We start from the raw sequence: 12,586 nt of genomic DNA, 5'->3' as shown, positions 1-12,586 counted from the left end.
CAAAATGAAAACAAAATTTGTATAGAAATAAAAGATAAACGGGTAACAAGCTCTGTCACAAGTCCTGTCTGTATAGCAAAACTAAATTGTTTAAAAGTAAAAAAAAAAACTATAACACGTTAATTGACCGTGTAGGCAAAATCTGGATGAACTATCATCCAATGATACGTGTCTGAGTCCATGTCACTGTCGGTAAGAAACCAACTTAGTGACCTGGACTCAGACATATATCAACATATTTTATTTCGATTTCAATCTTCAAATCCAATTTTCTTCCAAACCGCGTCACGAACCGTACTCAAATCTCTTCCTTTCAATGTCCTTCCAACCCCTTCCTGAACCGAAAACGACGCCATTCGGCCTCTCGCCAAATACTCATGAGGCGGAATTAGCTCATCTCCACCGTATAAATCCTCATCAAAATCATCACCGTTGGCATTACCCGCTTTTCGCTTCTCTTTTAATATCATTGACCAGTCCGGGACATCGACTGGGACCGACAACGCTCGATTCTCCATAGGAACCGGTTTCTTCAACTTTCTTGAACTTGACAAGGTTTTGTGAAGCTCGGGCGATGACCCGACGTTCCAGACGTCGAATTCAGTGAATTCGAACGTCTGGAACGTCGGCGTATGAACCGGTTTTTCGCCGGAGAAGTACCGGCGGTGGTTTTGTGTACCGGTGTAGGTTGCCATTAATATTTATTTGATAAGTTGTGTACTTGTGTTGTGTTGTGTTGTGTGGGCTTTTATAGAGTCACTTTATTTTTTTTATTGTTGAATTTAATTTTCCATGCAAGGTTTGTCGTTGGTGATAAAGGTTTATTATTATTATTATTATTATTATTATTATTATTATTATTATTATTGCGCCCCACATATTTTCCAATTATGGGTACTTGTTATTTATTAGGAAACAAGTGTGGTCATAATGGTAGCATTCTTTTAACATTATATGTGTCATAGTGTATTAGTGTTGTGTTGAATTCTAAAATGTGAAAAGGAAAGTTAATAAGGTGAATGTGAAATGCAAAATGAGATAGTAAGGTGAATCGGCTATAAATGATTTGCTTGCTTTTAATTTAATAGTTAAATTTTTGTTTGAATTTATTTAAATTTAAGCTATATAACATGTCAATATTCTAATTAAGATAAACCAAAACAATTTTATATCGCTGTCACTGTTTATCATTAAGCACTAACACGATATTGTCACAGTCGCTAATTGACTTGACCATTGTGGCCCCTGATTTACTTGTTGCCGCTATATCTAGTTGTCTCAGTTCTGGTCTGATATGTTGATACGGGTCGGGTCAACCCGAAAGATCCTTATCCCTAGGTAAGAAAGGAAGAGGTGGAAGACCCTTCAATCTTGTGGGATTATGACCATTTTTAGTTTCTACTTTTTAGAAAGTCAATTTCAAATAAAAACTAAAAAATGTCACATTAAATATTTAAAGGAGACAATAGTACATTAAATTTTTTTATTAATTTTTTTTCTCTTAAAAGTCATTTAAAACCGGTTAAAGTCTTAAAATAGTAACCATCTTAAAATATTGTTTTCTATTGTGAATGCAAAGACATCATAAGTTTCGGTATCGTTCACATTACATGAAATTGTTACAGTGACTTCGTCTTAAGAAAGCCCAACCACTCCTATAGAAGAAAATCCCTTCCAAACGCCATATACGCCGAAAGTATATAACTGGCAGTGAAGTGACTGCAAGATGTGCCCTCTCACCTCAACAATTCAACATATTTGAAGTTTTCAATGAACATGAAAATTTTTATATCAAAGAGTGTCAAATTGAAGAAACACTAACCGGACCCCGGGCAGATTACTGGTAACCTGGGGGTTAGATAGATGTTTCCCACGAGGGGTTAGACCCTTGGAAGATGGTTATTCTGATAACCTGCAAAACAGACACCGTGAGCTCGTCACTGAGAAGGGGGGGTTCCTCCTTGTGACCACCCTCCGGCGTGAGAATCAGACTAGATTGCTCTTTAAATATAAAAGTATATTAAGAGATTGCTAGAGCAGATATCAGGTATAATATGATGATAATGTGATAAGATATGATAAGATGAGATGGTCATACCATTTGTGGTATTTATAGCCGAAGGTAGGTTTCCAAGGAGGTATGGCCGGCTGCAACAGTGTTCCTGTTCCACCAACAGTAGCCTACGCACGTGCCCTGCTGGTAGTTGGTGGGTAGGTAGCGGCTGATAATGACCAGACCTGCTGTATAGTATTCCTTTTCCACCAACTGCCGGCTACGCACGTGTTATGACAAGAGTTGGTGAGTAGGCAACGGCTAATAGTGACACAGTACAGGAGCATGCTGCTCGCCATACTGTGTCAGTAAGCTGTCGTATCTTTAGTCAGATCTTTTTCCCATACCTCGTCAGGTACAGTACAGAAGATCTTCCTGTATCGTACGGACTGGCTTATTTGGGCGAGAGTATTCCCCCTCCCGCCCTTGTGCGGGATAGCTCCCGGCTTCGCTCATTCCTTCAGGTGACACTGAGTGATTGAGAGCTAAGTGCCTTGTGCGTGTAGCCTTGCTGCGCGGGTGGCCTTCCCTGATGGCTTGTATCCGAGGCTGCGGGAACAGGCGGAGTCCTTCACCATCGGGAGGCATTTCCTGCGGGACCAGCTTGCGTACTGCGCGTAAGGACGTCACGTCTCTGAGCATGGTTGGTCCTGCGGATCCAGTTGGTTTCTGCGCAGACGGCCCTCTTCTAGGTGAGTCTTGCGGGTCCAACTGGGCTTTGCTGGGACCTGCCTCTTCAAGTCCCCCCAGTCCAATGTTCTTCTCATGAGTGTTTAATAAAGTGATGTGAACTTTTGGACTTAAGCAAAGGGTTTTGAAAAGGGTTTTTTAAGGTTTTCCACGGGGATTCTTCCCGCGGAAGTCCTTGTCACTTGCAGAAATTCCCGAGTTTCCTGCTTGGTCTTTGGGTATGATGCGCGTAGGTCTGTAACCTCCTCGCAAGTCAGGAGCGTTGAGTCCCACTTGTGTGGATTCTCCATGAGGTTTTGGTAGTTTTGAACATAGTGATCAATTATGTTAAGACTACCAATTCCATCCTGGAGCTTCAAACAACGTAGTTCTCGACGTTCCCGCTATGCGGGGATGTTATATCCGTTTCCGCAAGCATTGCCCAGAAGATCCTTCTTGGTTTCAATTCCCAGCGGAGCGCTAGGTATGTGAAGGGTTTTGCCTTAACACTGTACCTGCGCTCGTCTTACGGTTACTTTACTTCCAAGGTATTCCTGGCGTCAATTCCCTGCGGGTGCTAGGTATGTGAAGGGTTTTGCCTTAACACTGTACCCGCACCTGTCTTATAGTTACTTGGTTGCCGAGGTACTTGGCTTCAATTCCCTGCGGGTGCTAGGTATGTGAAGGGTTTTGCCTTAACACTGTACCCGCATCCGTCTTACGGTTACTTGTTCGCCAAGGTTTTCTTGGCTTCAATTCCCTGCGGGTGCTAGGTATGTGAAGGGTTTTGCCTTAACACTGTACCCCGCAGCCGTCTTATGGTTACTTGTTTGCCAAGGTTTTCTTGCTTATATTAGTTTGTCTTCTAACTGTTTCTTTTCTTTAGAGGGGAATGATTTGGAGTCGCTCCTGTACCCGCGGGAAGCTGACGGTCCCGTGCGGGTGGGCACTCGTGCTCTAGACGAGAATGAGTTGCCCATCATGGAGCAAACGGCGGATCGGTTTGTGGAGGTCTATCCGCTGGGCCACGAGATCCTGAGCCACCGGCGGCCAGGTAAGGCGACATTCTAGGTGAGTCTTGCGGGAGGCATTTCCTGCGGGACCAGCTTGCGTACTGCGCGTAAGGACGTCACGTCTCTGAGCATGGTTGGTCCTGCGGATCCAGTTGGTTTCTGCGCAGACGGCCCTCTTCTAGGTGAGTCTTGCGGGTCCAACTGGGCTTTGCTGGGACCTGCCTCTTCAAGTCCCCCCAGTCCAATGTTCTTCTCATGAGTGTTTAATAAAGTGAGGTGAACTTTTGGACTTAAGCAAAGGGTTTTGAAAAGGGTTTTTTAAGGTTTTCCATGGGGATTCTTCCCGCGGAAGTCCTTGTCACTTGCAGAAATTCCCGAATTTCCTGCTTGGTCTTTGGGTATGATGCGCGTAGGTCTGTAACCTCCTCGCAAGTCAGGAGCGTTGAGTCCCACTTGTGTGGATTCTCCATGAGGTTTTGGTAGTTTTGAACATAGTGATCAATTATGTTAAGACTACCAATTCCATCCTGGAGCTTCAAACAACGTAGTTCTCGACGTTCCCGCTATGCGGGGATGTTATATCCGTTTCCGCAAGCATTGCCCAGAAGATCCTTCTTGGTTTCAATTCCCAGCGGAGCGCTAGGTATGTGAAGGGTTTTGCCTTAACACTGTACCTGCGCTCGTCTTACGGTTACTTTATTCCAAGGTATTCCTGGCGTCAATTCCCTGCGGGTGCTAGGTATGTGAAGGGTTTTGCCTTAACACTGTACCCGCACCTGTCTTATAGTTACTTGGTTGCCGAGGTACTTGGCTTCAATTCCCTGCGGGTGCTAGGTATATGAAGGGTTTTGCCTTAACACTGTACCCGCATCCGTCTTACGGTTACTTGTTCGCCAAGGTTTTCTTGGCTTCAATTCCCTGCGGGTGCTAGGTATGTGAAGGGTTTTGCCTTAACACTGTACCCGCAGCCGTCTTATGGTTACTTGTTTGCCAAGGTTTTCTTGCTTATATTAGTTTGTCTTCTAACTGTTTCTTTTCTTTAGAGGGGAATGATTTGGAGTCGCTCCTGTACCCGCGGGAAGCTGACGGTCCCGTGCGGGTGGGCACTCGTGCTCTAGACGAGAATGAGTTGCCCATCATGGAGCAAACGGCGGATCGGTTTGTGGAGGTCTATCCGCTGGGCCACGAGATCCTGAGCCACCGGCGGCCAGGTAAGGCGACATTCTATCTTCAACCCCTCAATGCTGTACCCGCTGCTGGAATTCCTTACATCCTGTCTTCTTCTGAGGAATCCGCAGATGGTCCTCCGCTGGTGCGGAAGAAGAAGGCTACCGGCGGGAAAGGGAAGGAGAAGGTGGTCTCCACAGCTGATCCGGTGCTTCTATCTGACACCGAGTCAGATAGTGAAGAGGTGGCGGGGCACCCCGGTGGTGAGAAGACCACTGCTCCGGAGGCTACGACTGTTACCTCCGGAGAACCAACGACGACGACGGTGACCGGCATCAAGAGACCGGCTCCATCGGGTTCATCCCCGCCCGTCCGTACGTTCAGGCTCAAGAAAACCCGTAAGTACAAACATTCTTATCTTTGTAGGTTTATCATTATAAATTTATTGACACTTATCTTCTTGTGCAGGCGTGGATGTTGACACATTCCAGGGTGGAGTGCCGAGTAGTACCTCTCCGCCGATGACGGTAGGCTTGGTCAGCCTACCTGAGGCGTCGACCCAGGCGCCTGCGCCTGCTCCCGCTGGTTCAGTTGCTCACTCTGAGCCGACTGTTCCAGCCGAGTTTACGCCACCCGCCGGCCGTGAGTGCGATTTTTACGGCATCCTTCACAGAGCCGGCGGTTATGATTGCTGCGGATTCTGCGGCAGCGACTGCGGCGGCTGCCACCATGCCCCCGCCACCGGCACCGACGGCCGGCTCATCAGGTACGCATGGGAGTACTCGCCAATCCTTGCCACCTTCAGGTAAGCTTTCATGTCTTTACGCTTTCCTTCGTTCATAGAAAAGGTGTTTTGACACTTGTATATTTTCTTTTGTAGGTTGTGCATCGGGTCTTCTCAGAGACATCCTACGACGATGCTATGAGCGCAGCCCTCAACGCTTCTCACGAGGATGGGGAACGGGCCGGCTTCCTGCTTGGTCTAGGGTACGTTGAGAAAGGCTTCCCGCCTTCCAACTTCCCTTTATACAATGTTGATACTGAAGCCATATATGACCAAGCAGTAAATCAATACGCCGCCTTCCCGCATCCAGTGGTGGAGAAGGTGAACCAAGTAGCTGCTGCTGATGATGGGTTAGCTATCCTTAAAGCTTTCCTTGAACCGCCCCGTTCCTCTGATGGAGCGGGTCCAAGTGGAAGCGGCCCTGAAGCTTGATCCCGAAGATCCCTTCCCAATGCTAGGATAGTCTTGTACGGATGTATTTATTTTTCTTTTCGTAGGCGGGTAGTTACCCGGCCATTCTTGTAATAATTCATTTGTGAAATATAAATCTTTTTGCGTATAAGATTGTAATTTCCTTCTTTGGGTTCCTTGCTTTATAAACTTATGACTTGCATACTTAGTTTAAATTAGCAATTTTCCAAGTGTTTAGAATAAGTTAACCTGTTGAACGTGGTTGATAATGGGTTAAAGTTTTGCTTCCTCTTTCGTGATTGTGCGGGTAGAACCGTCACTTGCACTTAGTAGGATGGCTAAACTTTAACCTTCATCTGACCTGCGTGTAGGTTTTCCTCATCTTTTGAGGATAAGTTAACCTTTGAACGTGGTTGATAATAGGTGTGAAGTTTTGCTTCCTCTTTCGTGATTGTGCGGGTAGAACCGTCACTTGCACTTAGTAGGATGGCAAAACTTTACCCTTATCTGACCTGCGTTTAGGTTTTCCTTATCTTTTGAGGATAAGTTAAACTTTGAACGTGGTTGATAATATGTGTGAAGTTTTGCTTCCTCTTTCGTGATTGTGCTGGTAGAACCGTCACTTGCACTTAGTAGGATGGCAAAACTTTACCCTTATCTGACCTGCGTGTAGGTTTTCCTCATCCTTTGAGGATAAGTTAACCTTTGAACGTGGTTGATAATAGGTGTGAAGTTTTCCTTCCTCTTTCGAGGTTGTGCGGGTAGAACCGTCACTTGCACTTAGTAGGATGGCTAAACTTTACCCTTCATCTGACCTGCGTGTAGGTTTTCCTCATCCTTTTAAGAATTTTGTTTTGAACCGTTCGACGCGCGGTTGTCAATAGGTTATTGTTCAGTTTCCTTTCATGATTCATGCGGATAGACCGGCACTTTCATTTAATGGGATAATTGAACTCTTCCCCTTCAACTGACCTGCGTGAAGGTTTGTCACGTTATTGGGTTCGTGCGGGTAGGACCGCCTTCCCGCGCAACGACTTCACGTAATGTGAATGCCGTCACCAGTGTTGCATAGTTTAACCGTTCGACGCGCGGTTGTTGATAGGTTATTATTCAGTTTCCTTTCATGATTCATGCGGATAGACCGGCACTTTCATTTAATGGGATAATTGAACTCTTCCCCTTCAACTGACCTGCGTGAAGGTTTGTCACGTTATTGGGTTCGTGCGGGTAGGACCGCCTTCCCACGCAACGACTTCACGTAATTATGCGGTGAAAGCCAGCATATTAGTGTTCAGAAAAGTATAAATGTAAAATCATCAGCTTCGATGTTCTAAAGAGAATCATTTCCATTAGAAGTGGCTCTTGGCCTTTTCTTTACAAGTTGGAATTGATCTACATGCAAACTGTGTAAATGAGCTCCCTTCCATGTTGTTGGGATGGGGGTACCATCGAGCCGATACGCACCTGGTTCGGGATCTAGTTCTTTACGCAGCATGTAGTCTCGACATTGAAGCTGGAATTTTTATTCGTGTTTTCCCCGGCTGGGGTTCTACACGCACCCGCCTGCTCAGCTTTTATTGCGCCACGAGGTGCGCGAGCGTCCCATCTCTGACAAATGCTTCGACCATGTCTTTTACGTCTGTGCATTCTTCAGTGTTGTGGCCTTTTGTCTTGTGAAAGTCACAGTATTTGCTCCGATCAGCATCGTCACTGAGTGGCGAATATCTCAGTGACGCTTTTGCTGAGTGGTGTCCATCTGGAGTTCCGGTGCGGCTGTGCATTATCCCTTCCGCCCAATCGATGTTGCAAGCCGGATGAGGTGTCAAAGTTTACCCTTGACTGCCAAATGCCTTGCTTCCGCTTTTTATTTAGTCGGGCGGTGAGGACGTTGTCTTCTCTCGTCTTCTGAGTGTAGAGGTTTGTGCTCTGTGGGAGATCTCTACCCAGTTGCTTCTCCGTTTCCGCATAGCGTTTTGCTGCTGTCATGATGGCATCCCATGTGGATGGCATGCCATCTTTACCCGTTAGGGTGCGGATGAGCTCTGGGTCATGCGCGCCCTGGATGAAGGCAGCGCGAACAAGATCTTCGCTGATATTGCCCAAACTTAGCTTCTTTGAGTTGAAGCGAGTGATGAAGTTTGGCAGAGATTCATCTTCTTCTCGTATGCATTTGAGGATTGTCCATTGCTCCTCGGTATACTTCCGTTGCTGGCTGAAGTGTTGGCTAAACTTCTGCTGGAAGTCTGCCCAGTCGTAGATGTGGTTGACCGGTAGGCGATCAAACCAAGCTCTAGCAGCCCCAACAAGCGTCATTTGGAACATGTAACACCACGTGGGTTCCGTCCAATTGCTGACGGTTGCCCCCGCTATGAACCTGTTCAAATGATCGTCTGGATCAGATATACCGTCATATGTGCCTATGTTAGGCATTTGTTTGGCACTCTTTGGGGCGATTGCTTCCGCAATGTCCCTTGCAAATTTGGACGTTCCCGCATTTGCTACGTTTGGTCTGAACGTTTTGGAGAAGTCTCGTGGACTTCCACCTGTGCTTTTTGGTTTGAAGGCTTGTCCAAAATGCCTTTTCGGTTGGGGTTCCATTTCCTTACGCTTCCCTTTTGCCCTATGGCGAGGGTTCGCGTCGGAGTCGGATTCCTCCGAGTCATCCTCCCAGTATTCGAATTCGTCGGCCTGTTGTACGGAACGCAAGCGTTCGTCCAACTCAGCCTGGAATTCCTTTTGTCGTGCCTCCGCCCATGCCTTAACTTCATCGAGAGTTTGGCGGGGGAGTCTTCGTTTCTCAAACTGGGTATCAGTGGATCCCAGTAGGCGATCATTTACTGCACTTGCCCCAGCTTGAGTAACTGGGGTAGTGTTCGTAAAATTTACTTCACTTGCCCCGGCTTGGGTAACCGGGGTAGTGTTTGTAAAAACTGTGTTACCGGTATTCACCCCAGTAGCTGGGGTTGTGGTTATCGGAATTTCTCTAACCATCTTTGTAGAAGTTTGAAAAAACTGGAGAAAAATAAAGTTCTAGCTTTATGCACGGATGGCGCCAATGAAGAAACACTAACCGGACCCCGGGCAGATTACTGGTAACCTGGGGGTTAGATAGATGTTTCCCACGAGGGGTTAGACCCTTGGAAGATGGTTCTTCTGATAACCTGCAAAACAGACACCGTGAGCTCGTCACTGAGAAGGGGGGGGGGGTTCCTCCTTGTGACCACCCTCCGGCGTGAGAATCAGACTAGATTGCTCTTTAAATATAAAAGTATATTAAGAGATTGCTAGAGCAGATATCAAGTATAATATGATGATAATGTGATAAGATATGATAAGATGAGATGGTCATACCATTTGTGGTATTTATAGCCGAAGGTAGGTTTTCAAGGAGGTATGGCCGGCTGCAACAGTGTTCCTGTTCCACCAACAGTAGCCTACGCACGTGTCCTGCTGGTAGTTGGTGGGTAGGTAGCGGCTGATAATGACCAGACCTGCTGTATACTATTCCTTTTCCACCAACTGCCGGCTACGCACGTGTTATGACAAGAGTTGGTGAGTAGGCAGCGGCTAATAGTGACACAGTACAGGAGCATGCTGCTCGCCATACTGTGTCAGTAAGCTGTCGTATCTTTAGTCAGATCTTTTTCCCATACCTCGTCAGGTACAGTACAGAAGATCTTCCTGTATCGTACGGACTGGCTTATTTGGGCGAGAGTATTCCCCCTCCCGCCCTTGTGCGGGATAGCTCCCGGCTTCGCTCATTCCTTCAGGTGACACTGAGTGATTGAGAGCTAAGTGCCTTGTGCGTGTAGCCTTGCTGCGCGGGTGGCCTTCCCTGATGGCTTGTATCCGAGGCTGCGGGAACAGGCGGAGTCCTTCACCATCGGGAGGCATTTCCTGCGGGACCAGCTTGCGTACTGCGCGTAAGGACGTCACGTCTCTGAGCATGGTTGGTCCTGCGGATCCAGTTGGTTTCTGCGCAGACGTCCCTCTTCTAGGTGAGTCTTGCGGGTCCAACTGGGCTTTGCTGGGACCTGCCTCTTCACAAATGGAAACTGAAAAGCATTTAATGTAGACTATGGGACAAATACTAGGTCTTCCCTTCACTTAATTACACTTGATTATTTAACTAAAATCACAATTGTTATTTAATCTTTTTATATAAAAATGCGAGTGATGCGTATTTTGATTGGTTGAAATTGTTTGCCCCCTGAGCTTGTTACTTGGTTGGCATCCAATATTTCTTTTAGTACCCTCCTTTCTTGTGTGAAATGGTTTAACGACAGTATAACAACGATGTGGAAAGAAGTGGCGCCCTCAAATATCACAAAACTCAGTCTTAACTTTGTGTGAACTTACTTTTAGCAAGAATAATTAAAAATTATAGTGATAACTTATGTTGAGATTTTAACTTTATTGATAAATAATTAAAATTATAATAATTTTAATTATCATATTTAATCCTAGAGGTACTCAACTCGTGCATTGTGACCAGTACTTTGCCAAAATTTGTTTATTGTTGGTCCTGACGTTACAATACCAATAAGAGTATAATACTGACACTCATTATAACAATCGAAAGATAAAACCTATATAAAATATAAACTATATATATCTAAAAAGGATATCGAAACATGTTCAGTTAGTTGTTTGTTATTACTTAACTTAAAAAAAATATTATTTTTTATTCTGTTATTATTTGTAAAAACGGAAAACAAAATATAAAGTAATGTATAACACAATTTTTGATAAACCAATATTGATATTTATTTATCTAATTATTATAATGAATTAAAAAGGCATGCAAATGCAACAAAAAAAAAAAAAAAATCCCAAGCACTCTCCGTGCATCCTCTTTAACTTTAGGCAATTGATGAGAGTTTGCATTTGTCAGGGTGCGAGGAGACAGTATTGGCTGTGCAGCAGGTGCATGGCTAAGTGTGTACTCTTGAGTGCTAATGCTGTTCACAGTTACGACACGTGTCCCGTAGTTGATCAGAAGGTGGTACTTGAGTTTAGACGTGAGTAGGCACGTGAAGTGGAGCCTCCCGAGTGTGGCCGCGTTGCAGCTTATGTCATCCACTGTTAGAATATTTTGCGTCATATGAAGGCTGTGGTTTTTACCTTTTTACTGTCATTCATTTGTAACTAAAAAAAAAAAACAAATCTAACTTAAAAACGATTTTCATTAACATTACTGCCATGTATAATTAACAAGTTTGGTGTCACAAGTGGCCTATTGGCTCACTTGACGAGTTGACGGCATCGTATTAGACAGTAATTTTTTTTTTGTTTTTAGTTTAGTTATCATAATAAACGTAATGAAAACGATCAAACGTCATTTTTTTGTTTTAGTTCCGGTACCATAATATTTCTGAAAAAAACCAACCATGTCCGCACAAATTCGCGGCCTTATTTAAAGCACATGACTGACAACGCTACCAACCCCCCCCTAAATTGGTCGTTGGTCCACCTCAAGTTTTATATTCTTTTTGTTTTATAATTTCGGTACCGTAAGATACATATCATAACCGACTGAATTCGTGTCAAGTTATCGCTCAATGCTTAGGACCGACAACGCTTGAATTTTACCACCGACCGGTTTGCCAACCAAATAAACATCCTCTTAAATATTTTGTTTTCTTTATATTTTAATATTTTTATATGTTAATTTGATGAATTAATTTTTAGAGTTTTAACCCTCAAATTTTATCAATGGTCTATATCATAACGAACGTAGCCTGTAGTGACCGAATTGGTGTCAACTCATCGTCGTAACGCTCGGGTTTTATCAAAGCCCGAGTTTCAACGCAAGGGTTTTGCCAGCTGCCTGACGCAACACGCCGGGTAGAAAAATTATTAAAACTAGTTAATAATAATGAACATCACACAATAATAATAACAATTAAAAACTACTAAACTCTAGACAATAAATAAAATTACAACCCAGGCCTTTTAAAAAAATATTAAGTAGTAATGTAAAATACTAAAAATAAATAGATATCTAGTCCTTGTTACCGTATGGTAGTCAAACTTGAATATATTTCACCAAAGTTATCAATAAAAGTACATGTTAAAGTTATTTACAGGACCAAAACATACTTTTTTTTTTATAAAATGCATTCAGCCTAAAATATTATTTATGTGGGAGTGTTCATAAAAAAGTTAAACAACATTGTGTACTTTGATTTTTCTTCTTCTTAAAGTTAACAAACACAATTTATTATAGGAAACAAAGTTAAATAAAAAAGCTACAAAAAAGAGACATGTTTGGGAATTAATGTGAGGCTTTCACGCCCAGTCCTTGATATCATGAGTTTTTATGTTTATGAAAAATACATGCCTTCTTTATGCGACAACTAACTAGGATTCTAACCATTATATAGGAGATGGTCCTTTTTAGTTTTCGTGACTTGTAATGAATAGTTGTAAAGTAAGTTGAGAGGTTGCTTACCATGTTCGTATGTGGAGGTTGTCATCATCATTGTA

The 12,586-nt window shown here is 44.0% G+C and overlaps 1 protein-coding gene across 1 annotated transcript; it reads right to left on the bottom strand.

Moving 5' to 3' along the window:
* Positions 1 to 184: 184 nt before the first annotated feature.
* On the bottom strand, positions 185 to 902 carry LOC143598569 (protein S40-4-like). The gene has a single exon (XM_077076758.1). The coding sequence runs from the start codon at positions 693 to 695 to the stop codon at positions 252 to 254; it is 444 nt and encodes a 147-aa protein (XP_076932873.1). The 5' UTR covers positions 696 to 902; the 3' UTR covers positions 185 to 251.
* Between the last annotated feature and the right edge of the window lie 11,684 nt (positions 903 to 12,586).

Source organism: Bidens hawaiensis, unplaced genomic scaffold (genome assembly GCF_021521415.1).
Source record: "Bidens hawaiensis isolate Kalapana, Puna unplaced genomic scaffold, B.hawaiensis_p1.1 tig00050523_1, whole genome shotgun sequence".
NCBI lineage: Eukaryota > Viridiplantae > Streptophyta > Magnoliopsida > Asterales > Asteraceae > Bidens > Bidens hawaiensis.
The sequence above is the reverse complement of the archived record's forward strand: the minus strand, read 5'-3'. Positions and strand labels throughout refer to the sequence as shown.